This window comes from Danio rerio, chromosome 21 (assembly GCF_052040795.2).
Source record: "Danio rerio strain M-AB ecotype USA chromosome 21, GRCz13ab, whole genome shotgun sequence".
Lineage (NCBI taxonomy): Eukaryota > Metazoa > Chordata > Actinopteri > Cypriniformes > Danionidae > Danio > Danio rerio.
The window spans coordinates 39,473,232-39,497,957 of record NC_141041.1 but is presented as its reverse complement, the minus strand read 5'-3'; the positions used below and the strand labels follow the sequence as shown (position 1 = coordinate 39,497,957).

General features: G+C 34.6%; 1 protein-coding gene across 2 annotated transcripts in view; it reads left to right on the top strand.

The window, feature by feature from the left end:
• Window positions 1-24,726, top strand: part of dacha (dachshund a) — a 302,853-nt gene that overhangs the window by 255,138 nt on the left and 22,989 nt on the right. The window contains exons 8-11 of one of the 2 annotated variants that reach the window (XM_087299132.1): window positions 13,300-13,445; window positions 15,020-15,167; window positions 17,990-18,136; window positions 23,667-23,729. In XM_087299132.1, coding sequence (XP_087155258.1) covers window positions 13,300-13,445; window positions 15,020-15,167; window positions 17,990-18,136; window positions 23,667-23,729 — 504 coding nt within the window. 2 annotated transcript variants of the gene reach the window in all.

The following is a 24,726-nucleotide window of genomic DNA, read 5'->3' as shown; positions in this document are numbered from 1 at the left end:
ATTTTACATTCCCTCCATTCTCTATCTTTCACAACAGACCAGACGTGTTCTGCGGTCCAGTCTGCATATGGCTGTTAAAATGTAATATACACTAATACCCCCTCATTCACTTCCTCCTTCAACCTATTACTGCTAGGGCTTTTTATTGTCCTGCTTTCATCTTTTTTTTTGTGCGTGTGTGCGTATACGTATGTATCGTGGGGGTTAACTAACGAACATTAGTCTTTTGCTTTCAGTTGAGCTCATTAAGTGCTTTGTGCATTTCCTTTTGGGGGCCTGGTTTTAATGTAGCTTGTTATTCCACACTCTAGTGAATCAGGGGCCCCGTTGGAACTCAAGTTTTTGGAAGTGTAACCCCCGAGAATTATTTGAAGTAGAAGAACGAAATTAAGAGGTGATAGGGAGTGTCTCCTGTGCTGTATCGCTGTATTTAGTTTACTGTGGCGGTATATAACTTGCGGTTTAGTTGTAGGAAGTTTCTGTACTTTGTGGAATTTACAGTATAGCAAGTTAACAAACCAGAGGATCTTCCACATACGTTTAATGGTACATTTATACTCAGTTGTGCATTATGAATGGATTTATATGTATTGTGATGTGGTGCAGGTACATTCAAATAGATTTGTGTGAAAATCTGGCTATAGTTGCTTTATTAGTTGTTGTTGTTGTTGTTGTTGTTGTTGTTGTTGTTGTTGTTGTTGTTGTTGTTGTTGTTGTTGTTATTGTTATTTTATTTGTGATTTTTTTGTTTTCTCCGTCTAACTATTGAGCGTAAATACTACTTCCATTGATAGTGTAGAGATAACATAGGCTCATTCTGAAAATGTAGCCCTATATACATTTCTGGAGATCATAAATTATATAGGCAGAAGTACGTATATGCATTACCAGCTGACTAATTACCTTCGGCTTTCCTGCTGTTACCAGTTTGTCCAGTAGCTTGCTATGTATGTCGGTGGACTTAAGATGCAGAGAGGAGTTTACCACAACAATGGGGTTTGAGTTTGGTAAAGAATGTTTTTGTAAGACAAAAACAAATGCAAAAAATAAAATAAACAAGTAAATAACAAAGTGAGAACCTCGTAAAATCTGAAAACCTGGTAAAAATCAGGCAAGGGCTTCTCTTTTTTTGCATGGCTTTTTAAAACTGTCGGTTGTCTTTAGGGAAGTGGGTGAGCAGGTCAGTCTGTGCTTTTAAAAACACTATTGGTTGGGTTTAGTGAAGGAGGAGGGTGGGTCAGTCCATCGGTCAGTCAGTCGACAGGAGCCTTTGTTGGATTTTTGTGAGAACAGGCGCTAATGACACTTGTGCGAGAAATTTGAGATCTCAAAAAGTGTCCACAGTGACTTTTGGTGGATTCGCAAAAACAAAAACTGCAAAAAAATCACAGCTCCTGGGATGTATTTGGCACTCTCCAGAAATGTATATTGCGGTATGTTTTTAGAATGAGACTGGGTTGTGTTGAGATGATGTATGGTGCCTGAGAGAGCTCAAAAGTGCTGCAATTTAAGGAAGTACAAGCATGTAAAAAAAACACTTAGAAATTGATAAAAACCTCATCATCATCATTTTGACAGCATGTGCACACAGTTCTAACAACATATGCAAATAGAAATATAGACTCATTCTGAAAATGTTGCCCTGTATACGTTTCTGGATATCGCAAATTATGTAGCCAGAGCTACTTATGGCTGCATTTCGTCTTCAAAATAAACGCTATGGAGCAGTATGACGCCATTCCTTGTCACGCTTACCAGCTGACCGCTTACCTTCATGTGGATGGCTTTTCTGCTGTTACCAGTTTGTCTGGTAGTCAGTCGACAGCGGCCTTTGGGGGACTTACACGAGAACAGCAGGCGCGGATGGCCCTTTCAAGAGATATTTAAGATCTCAAAAAGCGTACACAGCTGCAGATTCGCAAAAACAAAATCAGTAAAAAAAACGTAGCTCCTGGAACGTATTTGGCATTCTCCAGTAATGTATATATATAGGGGTGCGTAATCGGAATGAGCCTGGGTTGGCAACTAAATGCACTGCAAATAGCACAAACCATGGCGGAAATGTGTCGGGGGACACCAAAAAATGATAAACCCTGCTGCTTCCTGTTTAGAGTCAGATGTTTTCTTAGGTCGCATATCTAAAAGATGAGCTTTGGTCACACTTTATTTTGATGGTCCATTTGTGACATTGCATCTACATGTCAACTAATTCTCATTAGATTATAAGTAGACTCTTAGATTGGGGTTAGGGTTACGGTTAGGGTTAGTGTAAGTTGACATGTACTTGCAAAGTTTCTTATAGTCAGTTAAATGTCTGTTGAAGGAGCAGTATCAACAGATAATACTCAAATGGACCATCATATAAAGTATTACCAAGTTTATTGTTGATTTTAACGTCTTGGTCTTGGTTCCCTGGTCTTGCTTTCTTGTTGCTTGTGTATACTGCTGACTCTAACCCGAAGCAGCAAGTTCATCACTTCTTGTGGTCCCTCGAAATAGGGCTGTGCAATTAATTGAAAATCCGATTTCAATTTCGATTTTGGCTTCAAACGATTATGAAAAAAGCATTAATCGAGATAAACGATTATTGCATCATATACTGCACCTTTCCAGCTGTATATATTTGTTGCTCTTAAAAGCGCGAAATGCTGCGTGCTTATGTGTGTATGTGGCACGCACACACAGTCAGAAGCACGTGGCCGGTCAGCATTCTGTCTCATTCGCACACTGAGGCGAGCAGAGGAGCGCAGACATCTAAAGTCATCTTAACGTGAGCGCTTTAATGGTCAAACAGGTGTCAAAGCGCGGTGTTTAGTGATTATTCATATTAACCCTCATTTGTTTATTAAACAAACGAGTTGAGAATCAAAAGACATTTGAAAGAGTAACCATTAAAGTGACAGCGCGAAATATCCCTGCTGCCGTCTGTTTCTATTATTAATCAAACAAAACGAGAAAATCCCTCACTGCTCTTGACTGAAGAATTTTTTTTCCGCTAAAGTGTTTTTCTTAGGGGGAAGATGCTTGAAGCACAGTTTGTTTCATATTTCTCTTTCCTTTGCAGGGTGGAAAATTACTGTATATACGCAGTTGAAATATTAGCAACCTTTTTCCTGCCCAATTTCTGTTTAATGGAAAGAACATAATAGTTTTGATATCTCAATTCTAATTACTGATTTCTTTTATCTTTGCTATGATGACAGTATATAATATTTTACTAGATATTTTTCAAAATACAAGCATTCAGATTAAAGTGCAATTCAAAGGCTTAATTAGAGTAATTAGGCAAGTCATTGTATAACAGTAGTTTCTTCTGCAGACATTTAAAAAAATATTGCTTAAGGCGGCAAATAATATTGACCTTAAAGTGGGTTTCAAAATATTTAAACCTGCTTTTATTCTAGGTAAAATAAAACAAATAAGCCTAGAAGAAAAAATATTATAGGAAATACTGTTAAAATTTCTTGCTCTGTTAAACATAATTTGGAAAATATTTATTTAAAAAAAAATTCTCAGGAGCGCTAATAATTTTGACTTCAATTGATAATCGTTTTGTATAATCTTGATTACAATTATGACCAAAATAATCGTGATTATGATTTTTTCCAAAATCAAGCAGCCCTACCCCGAATCATGTAACCGTTGTGGTATGCGTTATACTTTGCGTGTTTAATTTTTTGTATTTGCATGTGTTGATGTTGTGTGTGTTGCCAAATTGATGAAGTTGTGTTTTAGACATTTGAGCTCTATTGAACACGGTGATGGTGCATGTATGTGTGGTAAATTAACATGAAGTAAAAATGAGCACTTCACCCTCACTAATTCACAGAATTGTGAAAATATTTGTTGGAATGACTTTATCTGGATGTAGGGTAAAAATAAAAGCACAACAACAAAACAACAAATCTATTGTAATGTAAAATGCAATTTGCCTCATAAAACTCATAAATCAAAAAAAGTGCAGTTTTATATTGTGGCCTTAACTACTGTGTACTTGCATCAAAAAATAAATACAATGTGCTTACTGTGTTCATAATGTATTACAAAGCACTTCTGATGCTCTTGAGGTGAGATACGAGTAGGGTTGGGGAAAGGTTTGGGGTATGGGTAGGTTAAAGGGTGGGTTAAGATGTAAGGAATAGTTAACAGTGTAATTAAAAATTAAAAGCATTTATTTAATCAGTCTTAAGTACAATGTAAAAACATCTATGTACTCAATAAGTACATTAAAACTAATGATTATTTCATTGTAAGTACATGAAAAGGGCTAGTTAATAAAAAGTTTAACCCAAAACTCTCTTTTGATGTAAACTGGTACAGTAGATTGAGGACTGCTTGCTAACATACGTCTTGTTTGTGAATCTGTGAGGTTGTTCATCTAAGAGGTTTTTTTTTTTTCTGTCGTGTTACTCCTGTGTGAGTTGGCTCTGATTGGACTGTGTCTCACAGCTATAAATACCACCCAGGCGTTTGGATCCCCATGCTTTAGGGCTCCCCTGGCGCCTCCTGTCAAACACTGCCATCTTGTTGGGAATAAATGTCTAACTGGCAGAGGGGCGATCTGTCTCTCTCAAGCTTTTTTCTCTAGCGGGCTGATGCGCCATCAGAGTCTATGTGCCATCAGCCTCAACAAGAAGGTTCTCCTTTTTCTTAATCTCATATAAAGTTCCTTACTCATGCTTTTCTTTTCCGTTCACCTTAACCGCCTTGATTTGTTCGAATCAATGAACTCCTTTAATAATCGCAAACAATAAGAGGTCATACAAAATCTGTTAGTAGATCATCTAAACTTTCAAGATTAGTACAAACAAAGAACATAAAGCACAATTTGGGACCATTAAGATCTTGTTTATTCTAATTCTGTTAATTATTTTCATGATGTCCAGAGTTCTATGGTAAATAGTTTAAAATCTTATTTTATATTGATATTGTTGAAGCAATAAGGTCAAATAAATATTACTACTTCCAGTAATAGCATATAATTATTATCTAAATATTGAAGTGTTTATACATTATTGCTTCTTTAATAATTTCAGATGGTTTTTGTTTACGTTTTTATTTTATCTATACTTAATTATGTTAATCACCATTGAGAAAACGCAATAACTAAATAATCTAAACATATTGAGCTAGGTTAATAATATGTTTGTCTCCACACTATCATAAATAAAGTACTAAGAAGGCTTTTTCACATTTTTTTTTCTTTTGAATTAGCAGTCACCTTGAAATATGACCTGGTGACAGTAAAACAACCTTCATTCTGACCTTATCTAAAAAAAATAAAATAAATAAATGATGTTATTTTGCTCAGACTGCACCATTTCATACACTTGTCACTAATTTCCTCTCTCATGATATTATTAAAAGTGCTAAAAAAAGGACGTCGCGGTTCAAAACAACCTCAAATAATTAGCTGTTGCCCATCTTTTAACATTTACTCTGGCAATTATGGTGATTAGTTGTGCGCCTTGATCTTCATATGTAAATCTTTGTGTAAACAAACCTATATTAGTGTGTGCGAGTGGGTTCAATCGCGTACACCTACCTGACAAAAACACTGTGTCGTAGACGCGCACTAAATTACTCCCTAATTGGATCCCTTTGAATATTCAGGAGCCATCCCCTCCGACACATGTACAAAATAAAAACGAACAAATATGTGGGGGCACGAAAAGCACATTGGGGTTAAAGGCGCTGAGGGAGATAGCCTTCTTTCTCTCGTTCCTGTCCCCGGCATCTGTTCATCCATATGGAACGGGGGGCAGAATCCACCATCTCTGGGTAGGCTGACATTATGTCAAGCAACTCACTGAGAGAAAAAACGTCTTTTGAAGAAAAGTTCGAGGAAGAGATATGAGGAGAAAGTACTTCAGATCTGATGAGGTTCTAATATATTTTGCTTTATGGTTAGTATTTTACTATTTTGGTTTTAATATTACTATCATTTTAAGCATTTAATTAGGCACTTAACTAAATCTTTGCAATCAGTGTAAATTAGGGATGCACCGATCCTGGTATTTGGATCAGATATCGACTCGATACCGCATATTTTTGCTGAATCGGGTATCGGCCAGCTGGTTCCAATCCAAATCCGATCTATATGCACTATATTCTGTATAATTTATCAGCTAACAAGGTAGACTCTTTAAGACACTAAAAAGTTGTCATGTAGGCTACTATATCCTAAATGTTCTAAAGCCATTCTATAGTTTGATGTGAAGTACAGAATATCCAAGTGCTTAAATTCATGTTCAATTTAGCGCTTCCATCCGCCGCGCCTGTCATTCATTCTCCATTCAGTGGAGAAATGCATTTAGTTTTGCATTAAATGGGTTAATTTTGACCTGCAACAAGGAGTTCATTGCTGTTTCTAAATCATGTTGTGCTGTGTCTGTTAGATTAGCAGATTGCATTTGTAACACTGGAATAGAGAGAATTATTACCTGCTCTTCACACACAAAGTAGGCCTACCTGAAATTTTTAATTAGAAAACGCACAGTTTTTTAAATTATTCAATTATCACAAATTTTAAATTATTCATGCACAGGCTGCGCAGACATGATGTGCGTCGCTCTGTCAAATTATTCGCACAAGTTTCTGTTCTCTCATCCTTCCAACTGAGTTTATTCTTTGATTTATTCTTTGAAGTTTATTAGAGGATTAAATTAATAAAAGTGAACAGAACATTATTTAGCCTAATGTAGGCTACTCTGAAACTGAATATTTCAATGTAATTTTATTTATATTATTATTTTATTTAACAGACCAGTTTGTGTTTTGGTGCTGATGAAGCGCATAAGCGCACCGTGTTTAGGTGAGGGAATGTTTATTAAGTAAAACTGGCCTCAGATGTTTTCGTTTAATCTGCATCAAACCTGCAGGAAAATATCAGACTGAAAGAATGATTATTTTACCAACAATTAGAGTCAATGTTGGTAGCCGATTACAGATTTTAAAGAAAAATTGTATTAGTAAAGAAGGAAACATAAGCTGGACCACAAAAAAAATCATATCCATGTCATAATAAATGCTCAAATAATGTAGCCTAGTTTATTAGGTCTGTTATTTTTACTAAAGAATATATATTATTTGAGTTTATCACCAGATCTATAGAAACTGTATTATGTAAAAAAATGTAAATAAAAACAGCACTGTATTGGGATCACATCTGTATCGGTCGATAGTCAGAATTTTTGTATTGGGATCGATCAAGTTTCCAAAAAAATTTTTTTGTATCGGTGCATCCCTAGTGTAACCTCTAAATATTTTTTTGTAATTATTACTATTATTATTATTTAATATATTCTTTGTTTCTTTCTACTGCCCATTGTGGCTCTCGAGTTTCTTTGTTTGCGACCGATAAGAAAGCTTTTTCCAGAAACTTTATATTGTCTTTATTTTTAGTGGACAGCAAATAAAAGGTCTGACAGATGAATTATTGATAGTGGTGGTCAGTTAAAAGAAATAAAAGCACTTCACTTCTTTTTGTTAGTTTATTTATTTATCTGTTTGTTCACTTTGTACTCTCGGCTGGCTGTGTTTTGTCGGGTTGAGTGGATGGATGCGTTTTGTTTGTCAGGTCAGGTATTTTTGCATTATTTGTGTCTTGTTTGAATTTGCAACAACAAAAATGATTCAATATTGTCTTCAGTGATGGAACAAAAATACATTTTCATCCGACAAACTGGATGTACTAACAAACATATTCCATTGTGCTGGGCTTAGTGCGCGCACACACACACACACACACACACACACACACACACAGTATCATTACTCGTGCACATTACAGTGAGAAGAGACAGAACGGGGGCACTTTGTAAATGTCATGGGCCGAGGGCTCTTCCACCCTCTTTGCTGGATGGAATAAAATGAATTGAAGTGAACACTATCAGCAGCCACAGCAAGATAAATCTGTCGTTTAAAAGGGACTTGCAATTAGGTGTGCAGGGGCCAGCAGGAGGGCAGGGCTTTCAAGAGCCTGCTGCCATTAACCTCCTTTCTAATGCCGCATTGACCTGGGATGTGTAGTTTTAAGTTCCGCAAGCTTGAATGGGAGTCATCCACTTAACAAAAAAAGAACTACAAAGAATTGATGTTGATTTCTAATCATTTATGCTGTGAAATCCTATTTGATCTCTTTTTGAGTAAACCGAATGCAGCACAGCATTTCAGCACAGAAACTTTCGAGTAAATATAAGATTTGACTAATCTGAACAAACTAAAGCAAATGTGTTAGCAATCTCAAAAGACTGAAAAAACGATTTGTTTGAAATTGTATATTTATTCCAGAAAAAAATGAATATAATGAAGCAAGACTAGTATCAACTAAACAGCTCAATATTACAATTGTTTTTTTTTTTTTTGCTGACAGTTTAATTTTTATTTAGTTGTTATACTCACGTATGGACTCAAATATACTCATATATGGAGGAATTCAATATGCCATAACAAATTAAATACCCTGGTAACACTTTATAACACAACATGAATTTAATAAGCGGTAGCAAATAGTGAATTTATTATTTATTAAGCATTAACACTACAATAATAGACGTTTATAGCTGCTACAAATGCTCTACTCTTGACTTACAGGTAGATTAATAATGTGATTAATAATTGTGCTTTCATTCTTTGTTAGAGATAATTTTTTCATTACTAAATTTAGAATTACATTATTTACAAACCAAGAGTATTTAAGAGTAGTTGGTGTTTTTTAAGATGTCTTAGAATGCGTAAGTAAATGATTAATAAACTATTAAAACAAATGTTTATATATCTGATAATTCAGGCATGTATTATTAATTACTTAGTGTGGTAATAAACGCTTTGATTTACATTTACAGTTGTTATACTCATATTATGAAAGAATTCAATATGCCATAACAAATTAAATTCCGTGGTAACACTTTATAATTACACACTTTGAATCATTCATTAAGCATTAGCATATTGTGACCATTTGTTAAGAACCACAAAGAATTGTAAAAAAATTCTAAGAGAGGCTAATAATTCTGACTTCAACTGTATGTATATACATATAAATAATTTACTGTAAAGGCTACAGTATACTATGGTAATTACTATTAGTTCATGATAGTTACTAATGATACTATATACTATATAATAATGATACTGCACATTATGTAGTGTAATTCATTAATGAAGAATTGGTAATATATATGCAATATAATGCTTATTTCTAAATATTTCCATTTACTATTAAATTACTATAGTATTTTAACACCTGGTTTTATTGGATTTTTCGTTGTTGTTTTTGTTGTTATAAACTATAATTTGTTGGTATAGTGCAGCATATCCCTCATATGTTTCATTCACAGTTTTATTGATCACTAAGACATGATTGACTTGGATTTAATAGCTTAGATGTATTTTTTTATTGCAAATGCCACAAAAATCACGCTACACAACATTTTAGTTTAGAGTTAATTAAATTTTAATTAAACTAATCTTTATTTCTGTAGCGCTTTTACAATGTAGATTGTGTCAAAGTAGCTTAACATAGAAGTTGTAGTAGATTGAAACTGTGTCAGTCCAGTTTTCAGAGTTGAAATACAGTTTAGTTTAGTTCACTGTGCTTTAATTTTCACTGCTGAAACACTGAAGAGCAATTCCAGCTCAGCTCCACTTAAATAAAGAATTACATCTATGAATAAGACCCAAAGTATACACTTATGATTTTTATGTAGTATGTACTGCTGACAGAGACTGTAATTGAAAATACTGTAGTGAACAGATGCACAGCCATGACTGTTAAATGCACACCCTTGTGTGCTTTTAAAAATTTCTGCGGTCTTCACCTCCAGCTTTATCTCACAGTTCACCTCACACCTCTCTCTCCAGCGTCCCCTTCCGCTCACCCCTTTTCTCACCCTATCCTTCTTCCTCTCGCGCGCTTTCCTCTTCACACTCTATCTGCGTGACCTTCATCTGCTCGCCACTTTCAGCCAGCACCAAAAACTTAATCACACACTGTCAACCTGTAAGGAGAGGAGGAGGAGGGCAAATTCTTCCCCCCTTTTTTTCCTCTCAGCTCCTCTTTTCTTTAATGCCCTTTGCAGTGGCGAGGAAAGAAGGGGGAAAATTTATGGCTGGTGGGACAGGTGGGGTATGAACAATGGGCAGAAAGGAGTGCGGGGTTATCTGGTGGGGCGCGGGAGAGCGTGCGGCAGGGAAATCGATGTGACCCGTGATACGCTGTCATCACAATTCCCACCCCAGCCGTCCTATTTGTCTTGCGTAGGGAGCCCTGGATGGGCCATGTCAGCGTGCGCAGAGAGAGGCCTCGGCCAGATTAGCCGGGGTGAATCATGACTGCTCGCTCTCTTTCTTATTCAGCCCCAGTTCTATCTGTTATTGCTGGTGCAGTGGGGCTGGAGTTTGTGGCCTGGCACGGTGGGTGGGAGGGGTTGCTTATGAGGCTTGTGGGTAAAATATGGATTGTGTGTGTGTGAAAATAAGAGATTAACTGCTATACGGAGGTTTGGACACAGCAGCTTTCTGTTTCATCAGAAATACACTGTGAAGTGCTCAGTCGCTTTATCTTCTCCCAGCTGACTGATATCCGCATCTACTCTTTCTGGGTGTTGCCAGTTCTTTGTCTGTACAACAAACTGTCTGAACAGCCTAGGCTGTATGTAACTTATTGTGGGAGAAATAGTTGCTTTTAGCCCAGTTTGTTTCACAAAAGTATGCAATGCTATTTACAAGTTGACACAGTTGTACAGAAGGTACACTTTTGTACTTGTTAGTTAGTAAAAGCAAACAACATAGAAATCAGAAATTTGAATTTCACATACATAAAAATATTTATTTATTTATTTATTTATTTATTTATTTATTTATTTGTTTGTTTGTTTGTTTGTTTATTTAGTCATTTATTTTCCTTTCGGCTTAGTCTCTATTAATCAGGGGTTGCCACAGCATCCTTATTCATTTTGTTTGTTTGTTTGTTTGTTTGTTACAACCTCATTTATTTATTGATTTATTAATTCACTTATTCATTTTTTTTTTTGGCTTAGTCTCTTTCAGCATCCTTATTTATTTGTTTGTTTGTTTATTTAGAGCCTTATTTATTCATTCATTCATTTATTCATTCATTTTCTTTTCGGCTTAGTCTCTTTATTAAACTGGGGTCACCACAGAGTTCTTATTTAGTTATTTATTTATTAATTTATCAATTTTTATTTGCTTATTTATTATTTTTTATTTGCTTATTGCTTATTTATTACAACCTCTTTTATTTATTAATAGATTTTTTGATTTATCAATTAATTCATATTTTCTTTTTGGTTTAGTCTCTTAATTAATCAGGGGTCGCCATAGCATCCTTATTCATTTATTTATTTATTTGTTTGTTACAGTCTCATTTATTTATTTATTTTATTATTTACTTATTCAGTCATTTATTCATTTATTTTCATTTTGGCTTAGTCTCTTTATTAATCTGGAGTTGCCACTACATCCTTATTTTTTATTTTTATTATTTATTTATTTGCTTATTTATTATAGCCTCATTTATTAATTTATTCATTCATTCGTTCATTCATTTTCTTTTTTGCTTAGCCTCATTATTAATGAGGGGTTGCTACAGCTTCCGTATTTATTTATTTATTCATTCATTCATTCATTCATTTTATTTTCAGCTTAGTCTCTTCATAATCAGGGTTCACCACAGTGCCTATTTATTTATTTATTTATTTATTTATTTTAACCATTGAAATGTTTAAATATGTATATAAACATGTTGTAATATATTAGCTATAATGTTGTACTTTTTATTTTATATTTGGCCATTATTAGGAATGTCCAGATCGTATCACAAAATTGACCGGAATCAGACATTACCTCCCAATAAGGTCTCGAATATATATGTTTATGTATAAGCAGCTTGAAGCAGAAAGCGTGAGTATGTCTGTGGTCTGGAGTTTAATAAAGTTGATGAGGACAACATACCATAGCAAATTGCGAGAAATGAAAATTTGGGATTGACTTTTTCCAGCCCCAAAAAAAACAAAATTCTAAAATATTAGATTATTTAATTTTAATTTATTTAAATCAAAATTATCCTTTTTACTTTAAATGTCATAATGTTTAACCATACAGCAACCAACACCAGCAGTCACAGAACCACAACATAACTGTTGTGTAGCTTACACGACCTATTAGAGTATGTTTTACTTTTAAAATGAGGTATAAATTCGTCCCATTTGGCATTTTAAATTCTTTTTAACAAAATTATGTGCTTCTTGTCAAGCAGATAACACTTCTATGTTTGGTCTTGTCATCAATTGCGAAAAAACAGTTGATAAAAGTGTTATGGTAAACTGCTAACTTGGGTTTAACTGCAGGCGCCGCGTGATGCGCGAGCACGCGAAGGGGAGTCAGATTTGTCTGCGTAATCAGATTTTAATACAGCTTTCCTTCACCTCTTGCAGGTGGGCCCACGCAGTTTCACTATGCACTGGTCACTACTAACTGAATGGAGTAGTAGCACACAGTTATGTTTTGTTAAATAAGTTGCATATAAAATTTACGTTTCAAAACCGCACAAACTTTGTCAACCCGCCAATGCCCTTTTTTACCCGCACAATCAAGTTCAAAATCACCCAATCTGGCAACACCGACTGTGCTGTCACAGTGTGATATCTCGACTGTTGTTCTTTTAAGTCAGTAGTATGTACACTTTAGGTGCTAATATGTACATTTAAGATACTAATATGGACAATTCTGGTACAAACATGTACTTTTTGAAACTGTACTTTTCCAGTTTTCCCAGTTTTTATACATTTATTTCTGTGAAATAAAAAAAAGTTAAATTAAACATTGAAATTAAATGTGTGAAATTACAAAACTTCTATTTAAGTGTTCTGACAGCTCAAACACAAAGTTGTGAGTTTGGAAATACTGTATTTGTTTTTCTGAACAGTGATAGACATGTCTGGCAAACCTGATTATAAACAACTTATTCTATTCCTCTTGATGACAAACAAATGATGTATGTGATGTATGATGTAAATGATACATTTCATTACATTCAAATTTACGCTAGTCATCAAACGATTTACTGTAGAGATGTTAATGTATAAATGTCAGCCATCAACAAAATCATTTTGTTTTCCTTTAGAACATAATGTAACATTTTAATGCCAATATGTTTATTAAATATAAAAAAATATATTACATATAAATATGGCTAATCACATATGTTAACATGACAACACTGACAGTCTCACGGCTAATTTATTTTATATGATGTTCTTTTCTGTGTTTTGTCAGATGAGGCACAGATAACTTTGCCAATGCAGAAGCCAGGGTTCGAGAAGCTTCCTCTGGGCACTCAGACTCTTCCTCCAGGATTCCCTGCTCCCTTCCTGTTTGCAGATGGCCTCTCTTCTGTAGAGACATTGCTCACTAACATCCAGGTAAATCTAGTGTGTGTGTTTCTTTTGAAAAGCATAGTTCACTCACTTTATCGGGCTTTATTATTAGTTTGCTGATACACGCCTAGCGATGATGGGGAAAACACAGGTGATCGCTATCTAGCAGTAATTCTCTTTATGGGTCTAAAATAATAATTAGGAAGACAAAACTAATGTTAGCCTATCTCCACATTGATCTCCTGTAGTTTTACTTGAATTTAATTTAAAGGATGTGTCTGACATTTTGAGTTTTGGCATGTTATTGAGTTAATCTACTGAATTTGCGCTTATAAAATATTAATGTTCTAGAAAAAGAATCTTATATAACAAATAAAGCTGTAAATGTTATATATTATTTATACACACCATTAACCATTGGCTTTTTTATTTGAAAACACCTACTAAACATTAAAATGTAGGTAAATTCTTATTTACCAGATATTAAGGCATGGAATAGACCAAATGAAAACGGAGGCAAAAAAATATATATATATAAACAATAAACAAGAGATGTTGCAGCAGCTGATAGGGCTATACCATAAAGACATCAGTTGATGTATTAATACTGCTAAGTTTATTGTACAAATTGACAAGGATTATTTTATATAGTGCAGGGATGGGATGTGTAAATATCCTGTTGAAATCGATGCTGTCCATTCTGGGTATATTTTGGGCCCTGTTGATTGGTAATTAAAAATAAAAACCTTTCTAAAATGTATATGTTGTTTATATGTTATTGTTCATATTTTACAACTGATATTTCTACCCCTATGAAGATAATAAATACCAACAAGACGTTATAAGAGAAATACTTTTTGTGCTCATAGCTTAGTCTAACTCAGGCTAGAGTGTATGAAAGATCATTTATTTCTGCAGTCCAACATATATTGTTTTTATTAAATTATTAAAACAGCTTACATCACAGTTTTTTTAATAAATCGTATATTATTACATGTTTTTAAGTGTAAGTGCTTATATTTATATTAGCATGCCTTTGTTATAGTGTAGATAAGGGCGGTCAAATGAGAAGTTTAAGGGGCGTGGTTGATTTGACGTACAAGCGTTTGGTTGGAAGCTTGATTCCATGGCTCAGCCTCTGGCTCTAACTAGTAGTCCCTTCTATTCATGCCAAGCCCCAATTTCAGCAGTCTTTTGTGACAGTTTGTGTCCGTCATGAGGCATTTTGCCTTCAAAGCGTTTAATGGGAAAATGTAATGTTGCGTCATCAATATTTTTTACTGAGATTAGAAAAAAAAAAACAGTGTTTCTCACAAAAACCCAATATATAACTTTTGCAACAATATAAATATTCTAACATAGTTTAAAAAATGTAAACAATAGTGATTGAGGGAAAAATTTGTTTTTCATTTTAATTGTACGTTTTTTTAAATATATAATATGGATAAATGTTTTATTAATATATAATTTAAACTATTTTTTAATTTGTCCGATATCCCACTTGAAATATTGTCCCTAGTAGGGAAACCTTTTTTAAGTATATGCATATTGCATCCATAGTGTATATTTTAATTTGTGTATTAAAATTGAATGTGGCTTATGTTGTGTTGGCGGCTCAGGGTCTGCTGAAGGTGGCTGTGGATAATGCCCGTGTGCAGGAGAAACAGGTGCAGCAGGAACGCAAGGAGTTAAAGATGGAGCTGTACAGAGAAAGAGAGATGAGAGAGAGTCTGGAAAGACAACTCACCTCTGAACTGCACAGCCGAGGTACTTTTATTTGACTTTTAATTCCACTCATATTATCCTTGGTGCTTATTTTTTGTTATCAGACTGTACATTTTAGAAATATTTTCCAAAAATATGTTGTACTGATCGCAAAGCTTATATTACAATATTATAAACTTATGTACAAATATTGTACCCAAAAACTAAATTTGGATGCGGATTGCACCAACAATTTTGACTGCAATGCACAATTTGTCCTGTTGTAGCAGTAATGAGAAAAGCCACTAGTAAAACGGCTTGAAGAAGCAAGATCAGCCATCGGTGGTAGTGGCTAGAGATATGAAGCCTCACTCGCATGCTCTTTGTGTTGTTCATTTTTATTTTCATTTTTCAGTAGAGTCTTCAAAGATACTATTTTTTCAAGACATTTTTAAACAATAGTTTTTCTAACTAATTTCTAATATCTGCTTTTTTGTCTTTCCAACAAAGCAAAATACCAACCTGCTTGCCCTTATTTAAAGAGGGACCAAATACTCTCTGAACTGAGTAAATTTTACTGTGTATGGTGACAGTGAGTGCATAATATTTTACAAGTAGTTTTGCAGGATAGTATTCTTGAAGTGTAATTTAAAGACTTAACTAGGTTATTATGTTAACTAGAAAAGTTAGAATAATTAATCAAGTTATAACAGTTGTTTGTTCTGTCAATCAATACCTAAATAATCTTTTCAAGGTGAACTTTAAGAGGGCAAAACAAATTACTTCAACTGTACAGTATATGTTAAAGTTTACAGTTGCATAAATGTGCCTTGATGTACTTGAATGTTAAAAACATGTTAACCCAATAATACAAAGTTATTTATTTGTCAAATAAATTTACATGGAATATTCTTTGAGTTTAGGTTATTTAACTTGGCTTGTTTATGAAGATTTAGAGTGATGCATGAAAAAAAGTCTGTGAATAATTCTTTAAATAGTTTGTGATGTATGTTAAAGTGTGCCTCCTAATGGCCCATTTTTAGTGAGGGGTACGGTTCTGTGCGCTTTTATGGCCATTTCCACTGTCAAAAGATGCCTAAAACCGTACTGTACCACTTTTTGGGTACACTTTCGGAAGGGTACCTAGCACTACAAAAGGGTACCAAAAGGCAGAGCAAGACGTACAGCTGAATGCTATTGGTTTACAGAAAAGTTTCACTTGTGGACAAGCAGGAGAATGAAAACAAAGGAACTCCCATTTTTAAAAACACAGTCGAGACATTAGACCATAATATTATAATCATATAATGAGCCATGATCATCTCAAGCTCAAACAAGCCAAGAGAGAGTACAGTAGAACTACTCTGTGCCTCGTAGTTGTTTACAAGGCCGTTTAAAGCAGCTTTGCTTTCTCGCTTGTGCTCGCCTAAGTATCTATATTTGAAATAACAAACTTTTAAAGCTGATTATAAAAAGGTATGCGTGATTATTGAAGTGCTTCTGACACCCGATCCTTTCAGAAATGGACAAACGTCAGAGTGACACGCGAAAAAACAAAGGAGAAGCCCGACAAAAAGGAGCAAAGTACTGTTTCAGCTAACTAAAACATGAAAAAAAATGACAGTCTATTAACAGATTTAATAAACTCTAGGTCACACAGTAATAAATTAATAGAAAAAGTTAAAAAAGTGGGAAATTAATGAAGGTTTCTATATATCTAGAAGAAAAAATATCATCAGACATGTTGTGAAAATATCCTTTCTCTGTTAAAAATATTTTGGAAATATTTAAAAAAGAAAAAAAAATCAAAGAGGGCTTATAATTCTGACTTCAACTTGTATATATTTTTTATTTGAAAACCTCAGAATTGTTAAATAATTAAATAGGAATTCTTTTATTAGTAAAAGAATAAACAATAATATATGCTTATAAATAGCATGCAAGAAGTGTAAATGATTACAAAAAAGTTAAATGTATTTCAAATAAACACATTAAAAAACGAACGCTCTGAAACAAATCCCAAAGTGTACGCAGCCAATTCCCTCTCTACACTGCAACCAAACCGTGTCACTAGTGGATTTACTGCCAATTCAACTCTTGCTTTTTGCGCCAAGAAATTAAGCCAATTATTCAGCTGGATAACAACTCTGACAATATGTACAAACACCTCAATAATTTATTAGCCATGGCTGTAACAGCATTTCATCTTATTTTAATGTGCACTGTTATATGGTGGATGATTTGGCCAATCAAAGGCAAGTAATTAGAGGTGCGAGGAGGAAGGGACATACATTTAACGCTGTAAGCAAGTAAACATGCCGGGAGCTTGTTTTAAGGTCTTCTGCCAGACTCGGGAGTGTTTCAAAAGGCCGTTAATTGCTGTGAATGCACACATACAGAGTTGATTATGTTTGCACATATTCAGCGATTGTTCTGTGTGAAAACATTGTGCCACGTGAGCGCGATGTGTTGGCGTTAGGTGTGTGTACAGCTGTTGTGTTGGCCTGTATATGCACACTGTTAGGTTTAACTTGTTTTTTTATTAGTATTGCTATTACACTTGCCCATATTAGGGTTTGTGATTCGCACAAACTCCAACTCTGATATGATCGATAGTAGTTATGCCGTATCAAACTAACACTAACTAGGCCACTTTTTCTGTTTGAGCGTTTAAAAACTTGCAATTTTACATATCCTTTTTGAAAGCTGTTGCACGTAGCGCACCATATGTTTTTGTTTTGCTAGTGCTAATGAGCACTTTCAAGTCTCTAATGTGTGAATGCGAGTCTGCGCTGGCGTCTCCTTGTGTTTCCAGACACCACGCTGAACGAGCAAAGAGTTTTACGTTTGATTGTTTTGTCAAACCTCTCTCTTGTCTCCCCCAGCCACCATTCAGAAGCGTCTGAAGAAGGAAAAGAAGGCGAAAAGGAAACTGCAGGAGGCTCTGGAGTTTGAATCCAAGAGGAGAGAGCAGGTGGAACAGGCTCTCAAACAGGCCACTTCTCCTGAGAGTCTCCGCATGAGTCTAAACGGTAGGATTCTGCCCTTTTGCACCTGGAACACTGGCTTCCTCTTAGATCATGGTTATTGTAGTTAACTAAAATCAAAATTGCAACTGTTTTTACTTTAAATATAAAGAATGATATGAACATAAAAAGATCAAAACGGAATAAAAGTACTGACATGCTACAAATACAATGAAAGGGAAAATAAACAAATAGAAAACTTTGTTTAAAATAATCATGAAAATGATATATCTGAATGATGATAAAGTATTCAGCTGTAATGCGATAAATTAAAATTCCAGAGTTAAAATAGACATAGGTAGATAGATAGATAGATAGATAGATAGATAGATAGATAGATAGATAGATAGATAGATAGATAGATAGATAGATAGATAGATAGATAGATAGATAGATAGATAGATAGATAGATAGATAGATAGATAGTAAAGAAGTAAAGAAGTAAAGTAAAGAGGCTATATGGAGTAGGATTGTTCTTTATCCTTGTGCTACAGATGGTCTGTTTAACTATTTTCTTGTTAGTGAAGTGTTCAGATTTTCCACTTACAAAGTCCGCCTTGTAAATAGCAAATGCGCCATGGAGCGACACAACTGACTTTTAGGGCTCTATTTTGACAGTCCATGTGCAAAGCACAGCTATTTACATGACGTAAAGTAAGAGTAAGTGCAAAAACAGTATTTCACTAGCAAGAAAACAGTTAAACAGAGCATCTACAGCGTGAGAATGAGCAATAAAATAATAACTTTCACTTTTGCTCTCGTGGATAGGGAAACCTTGTATGCACAGACATCAATTAGCTTATAAATAATTGAGTTCAAATAAGTGTGTTCAAAAATATATCCTTATATATTTTAATAAAACATATATAAATATAGATATAATAAATAATACTGCTAATAATATTAACATAATACAAAAGCAAGTTGAAAAATGCCCCCCGCGATGAAGAAGGCATGAAAGTATGGTTTTTATTATATTTATGTAGACTAGAAAATAATATGTTTTGTAAAATTTTAATCCTTTTTATCCTATTTATATCCTATACATATATCCTTATTATATCCTTTATATATATCCTTAATATTCTAATACTTTTTCATATGTAAAGATATTTGCGTATTGCTCTACATCTTGTGTTTATTAAGCAGTGTGTAAGCGAGGCGCACAACTAACGCGCTCTGCACTGGACAATAGACCAACTTTGTTTTGGTCTAAAGAACAGACTATTATAGTTTCTCAAAAAAGCAACGTGCCAGCAACGCACCAAAACACACCTGCTTTTTTAGATCAGAATGCCTATGGACGCACATATGAGCGCAAATGCCTTTGCTATTTAATCAGCATGGCGCAAAATGTCAAAACGACTCTTGCGCCGAGCTGAAATTAGCAATCAACAATTGCGTCGTGTCTTGCGCCACATTGCACCGGGTGTATGATAGGGCCCTTAAAAGGGAATGGGAGATGAGACTCTGATTGGTTTAATGCAAGTGCTCAAAACACACTCATAACTCATTTAGAGAATAAGCACAACCCTGTTAGACCATGTGCCAGGGCACAGAGCGAAGTGGTTCATCCTTAAAATAGCAAAAGTGGATTCAAACACGTCAATAATGCTTTTGCGCCATAGACTTTGCGCCTAGATCATTAAAATAGAGCCCTGTTACAGAAGCCATGAAAATGTGAATACTTTCTCATTTCTAACTATTTGTTTGAACTTTTGCTTTCAGTCACAACATAAAACTGATTTGATTGTAAAATCTTGCCATTTAGGACTTTGCTCCAACATTGTGTAATATACACAGACATACACAATCTGTGGTACTCTGTCATAATATCTTTAAAGATCTGCTGGTTCTGAATTTTCATGTGTTTATCATCAGTATTTAGTTCTCTTTTTGTTTTTTGTTTTTTATCTGTTCTGATATTGGTATTTCCGTCTAGGTCATAACTATTAGCGATGCATTAGCGTCATAATCTCAGCTGAGGAAATGGAGCCTGATGTTTATCATAAACGCTCTAAATGCACACACTTATCAAGGCCAAACCATTTTACTAATAGCTTACTGTTGTTTTGATTACACTTGTTTAATTGTGAATATCTTAACAGAAGCAGAATTTGAATGAAGAAGGAAAAAAAACAAAAAAACAGATACGTTTGCAAGACATCTGCAAGTATTTTCATGAGTGCTGGGGTAATTATTAGGCCAAGGCTGATTAGATGTGAATTCATTATGAGAAATGCGCTTTGGTTTTTTTGCCTTTCATCTGAGGGGAATGCTAGAAACGTGAACGTCTGCTTTTACGTCACATCTTTCAGATAAAACTATTTCCTTTCTCTCTCTCTCTCTCTCTCTCTCTATCTCTGTTTATTGATGCAATGCTGTCTTTGTTGTGAAGATTTTAAGTGCAGTAAAAAGGAAAGATAGGTGATATAAATTTTAGGGTATAAGTAGGCCCACATGGAATCTGTCCATGCAGAAATCCACAGATTTTTAGCCCATCGTTGAGTCTATTTACTTACTTGTGTAAATGTGTGTTCATTTATATTTATTTTTTAACTTAATATATTAGGTTTTTACTTATAATACTCCCAAAAATCATTCCACATAAATCCACAGATATTTTACTAAATTCTGTGCAGAGATACAGTTGCAAAAAATGTCTACAGATTCTGTCTGGCCTTAGGAAAACAGTAAGTAATAATTTGAAGGTTTATGCTTGCTTATCTGGATTATTTGATAAAAGCCATACAAATTGTGACATTGTGAATATTATTACAATTTAAATTAACCCCTCTACTGCATGCATTATGATAAATCTATTAAAAAAATATTTATTTGACATTTTTTCTTAGAATGACTTAACTTGATGTGCTGTACTTACCAAAGAACATGGTGGTGCTCGCTAATACAGTGTTCTCTGTATTTTTATCTAATCAAAAGTATTGCCATTAAAACTAGATTTTATCCATAATTCAAATGCCATTACCATATGACTAATCATCATTATGTTACTAGTATTCATTTTGTTCTTGTTTCAACTTACAAGATCACAGCTGATCTTACTAGATAGCTAAGCTATTGCAATATTGCACTTTCCACTATTGGACAGTGTTGCCATTTGGCATCACATACTGTACATTTGATCGATTTACAAAAAACTAATTTGATAAAACCTTTTTTGAGTTGTGAATATGTCATCATAACTTACTGGAGGTGATGTCTCAGAATTTTATGTGGATCTGACATAATTTGATCATTTGTTATTATTGATGTTTACATTTGCATTTAACAAGTATTTACAATAAATGCCAGTCTGTCAGAAATTGAACCACAGAAAAACGCTGCATGTCATGTGACTTAACCAAAGCACATCATTGGCTAAACTAAGGTCTTCTCTTTCCAACAACAAAAAAAAGTAGAACATTAGTCTTAAATAAACAGTGGCACGAAAATGAACATAAATATCATGTTGCCGTATGGCAACACCATGCGGTAGAGGGTTAAATGTTTATATTGATTGAATGTTTATTAATATTATAAATACAATAAAAACTATTATTTTAACTTTGTCCAGCAAATTAGTTAAGTCATGTAATGCAGAGATGCCCAAAATAGGGCCAGCAGTCAAAGTTGGCCCATTGTAACCTTTGATTTGGTCCACCATCACATCTGAGAATGATGGAGATGGTTGGGATGATTACCTTTTACCTGTTTACCTTTTTTGTTTGTTTGTTTGTTTGTTTTATTGCTGATCTATATAAAAAACTGAAATTAAATGTTTCAATTAAATGTAGCGTTAAATGTAAAGGTTTTAAATGTAAATACTGTCACTCGACAGATAGAGGACTATGCAGGAGACATTAGCCCCTTTCACACAGTGATACCGGTAAATATCCGGAAAATTTCCAGAACGACTTTAACGGTAAGTTTTTTTAAAAAACGCTGTTCATACAGGCGAGGACGTTAAGGAATTTTTCCAGAAAAGACCATTCACAGATCCATTCCAAAAAAGCTGTAAATTCTGACAGCATTAACCAGAAATTGGCTTTAAACAGCTGCACTTGTATTTGTAAACATTTGACTACATTACAAACTCTGTGGATGGATAAGTACTGTGAACAACTTCAATGAAAATATAGAGGAACACTTTCACTTGTCGAGATTAACATGATATGTGTGTGTGCTGGCGCTCACGGGCTGCTTCACGGGCACATGCGACGCCCTAAGCAACTGAAGGAAGCAGAGCTTGAAGGTAAACAACGGCTTATCATAAGCATTTTATCTATAATTATTTACACAGCTAGCATTAAAAGGAACATATAAACGTTATCTGACTAACTTCTAGCAGCAAAATGTGTCTGGAAAAATATTCAAAGGCTTTTATTTTCATAAACCGCGCGGACATGAATGCGTCTGACTATTCTGATTGGCTAAAGCAGGCGTCTCACGTCAGCACGTTCTAGACATGCACGCACTGTTTCCGGCAATCTTCCTTCTGCGTACACACTGCTCAGCATTCCGGAAAATTACCGGCAATTTTTCGGAAAGGTCTGTATGTGTGAACATTCCCTTTTTGAAAAAGGTCTGTATGTGTGAAAGGGGCTATTGGCAAGCAAATCAAGGTAAAAACTAGTGTAACTCTATTCTGTTATAAATTTGGTTTATTTTGTTTTTACTGTAATAATATCATTATATAATGTAAAAAAAACTGTATTAGTTGTGATATAACATTTTTGAGGTGTTTGGAAAATTACCAATGGAAACTAGTCTTACTTACAGTCTCATTGACCAAAATTGCATTGTCAATCATTTTCTTTTCAGCTTTGTCCCTTTATTAATCTGGGGTCTCCACAGCAGAATAAACCGTAAACTTATCCAGCATATGTTTTACGCAGCGGATGCCCTTCCAGCTGCATCCCATCACTGGAAAACACCCATATACTTCCATTCGCACACATACACTATGGACAATTTAGCTTACCCAATTCACCTGTACCATGTCTTTGAACTTTTGGGGGAAACCGGAGCACCCAGAAGAAGCCCACGCCAACACAGGGAGAACATGCAAACTCCACACAGAAACGGCAACTGACCCAGCTGAGGTTCAAACCAGCAACTTTCTTGTTGTTAGGCAATTATGCTACCCACTGTGGCACTTTGAAGCCAATATTGCATTGTAGTGGTCTAAATTATAGATTTTTCCTTTAGAATATTTAGTAAATATCATCTTTCATTAAAACATTTTGTAAATTTCCTTCAATAAATCTATTAAAATCTATTTGTTTTTATATTTAATTTTTTTAACCCTCAGATTTTCAAATAGTTGTCTCTCACCCAAATATTGTTCTATTCTAAGCTCATTTTTTCAGCTTTCAGTTGATCTAAATAATAAAACAAGACCATAATGACTGATATTAATAAAATGTATTTTTTATTAAATACAAATGTAAATATATTGATTTTGGGACATAAAAAAATGATGTTGTACATGTAACAGGAGTTGTAACTGTGCAAATGTATTTGGTTTTAGAAGCAGTCATACCAGAGGTGAAATCTGAACATAATGGCAACCAGCAGGAGAACTCATCTGTACAAGGTAACATAAAGTACATTTCAACGTGGTGTTAACATTGGCCTATAAACATTTCCTGCTTCTTGTCAAACTAATTAATAAATGAAATGAGAGGCAATGCAATCATAATTTTATATTGAAATAGCTATCATAATAATATTTATCAATATGTGCAACTTATTGGATTCTCGGATGCTATGGAAATGAAAAATGTAAAAGAGGAAATACTTTAGGGCCATTGTTATTGTTTACATCCCTCAAAATGGTCTATACATAAAGAATGTAAACAACTAAGTGTAACTACCATAAACAAGAAAACCTAAAATAAAGATCTGACATCATAGCGTCAACAGTCGGTATTATAACGAAAGGTCAAAACTGAGCCACAGTCGAGAAGACAAAACCAGCCATGTGCTATACATATGGTCCAGAGGCCCCCCTCTCTCCAGGGGCCGGACCCCAGCGAAACTACCAGAGTAAATCCCTGAACTTGCCTTACATCTCATTGGGTCCCTTTGAAGATGTCCAACTCTTTCAGGAGTGAGATTACAAACTGATGTTTTCATGCACCTTTCACGCTTCCTTTCCCCGAGATCTATTTGCGCTTTACAGCCCTTCTGCACACACTCATACAGTTTCATTCTTATCCTTGTTCCATCTGTCTTTCCCCCTTCCCTGCTAGCTAGCCTCCCAAATCTGGCCAAAAGTTGCGTTTGATAAATGGGACCTATTATCAACACGTCTGACGGCGAATTAAAGACCCGCTGCCGTACATCTTATTGAAATGTGGGGCTGGGGGAAGGTGAATAAATACATATGTTTACAGAAGATGCAGTGGAAACGGGTTGCAAAGTGCTTCACTGAAAATGAGCAGAATGCTTTTTTCCCCCTATATAGCCAATTTCACAGTCTGCAAATAAAGAGACATCCATTTTTCTTCGGGCTTTGACAGCGGCACTGCTGAAGCGTTTTTAAAGTAGATATCCCCTGTTTTTTTTTTTTGTGTGTGTGTTTTCTTTTT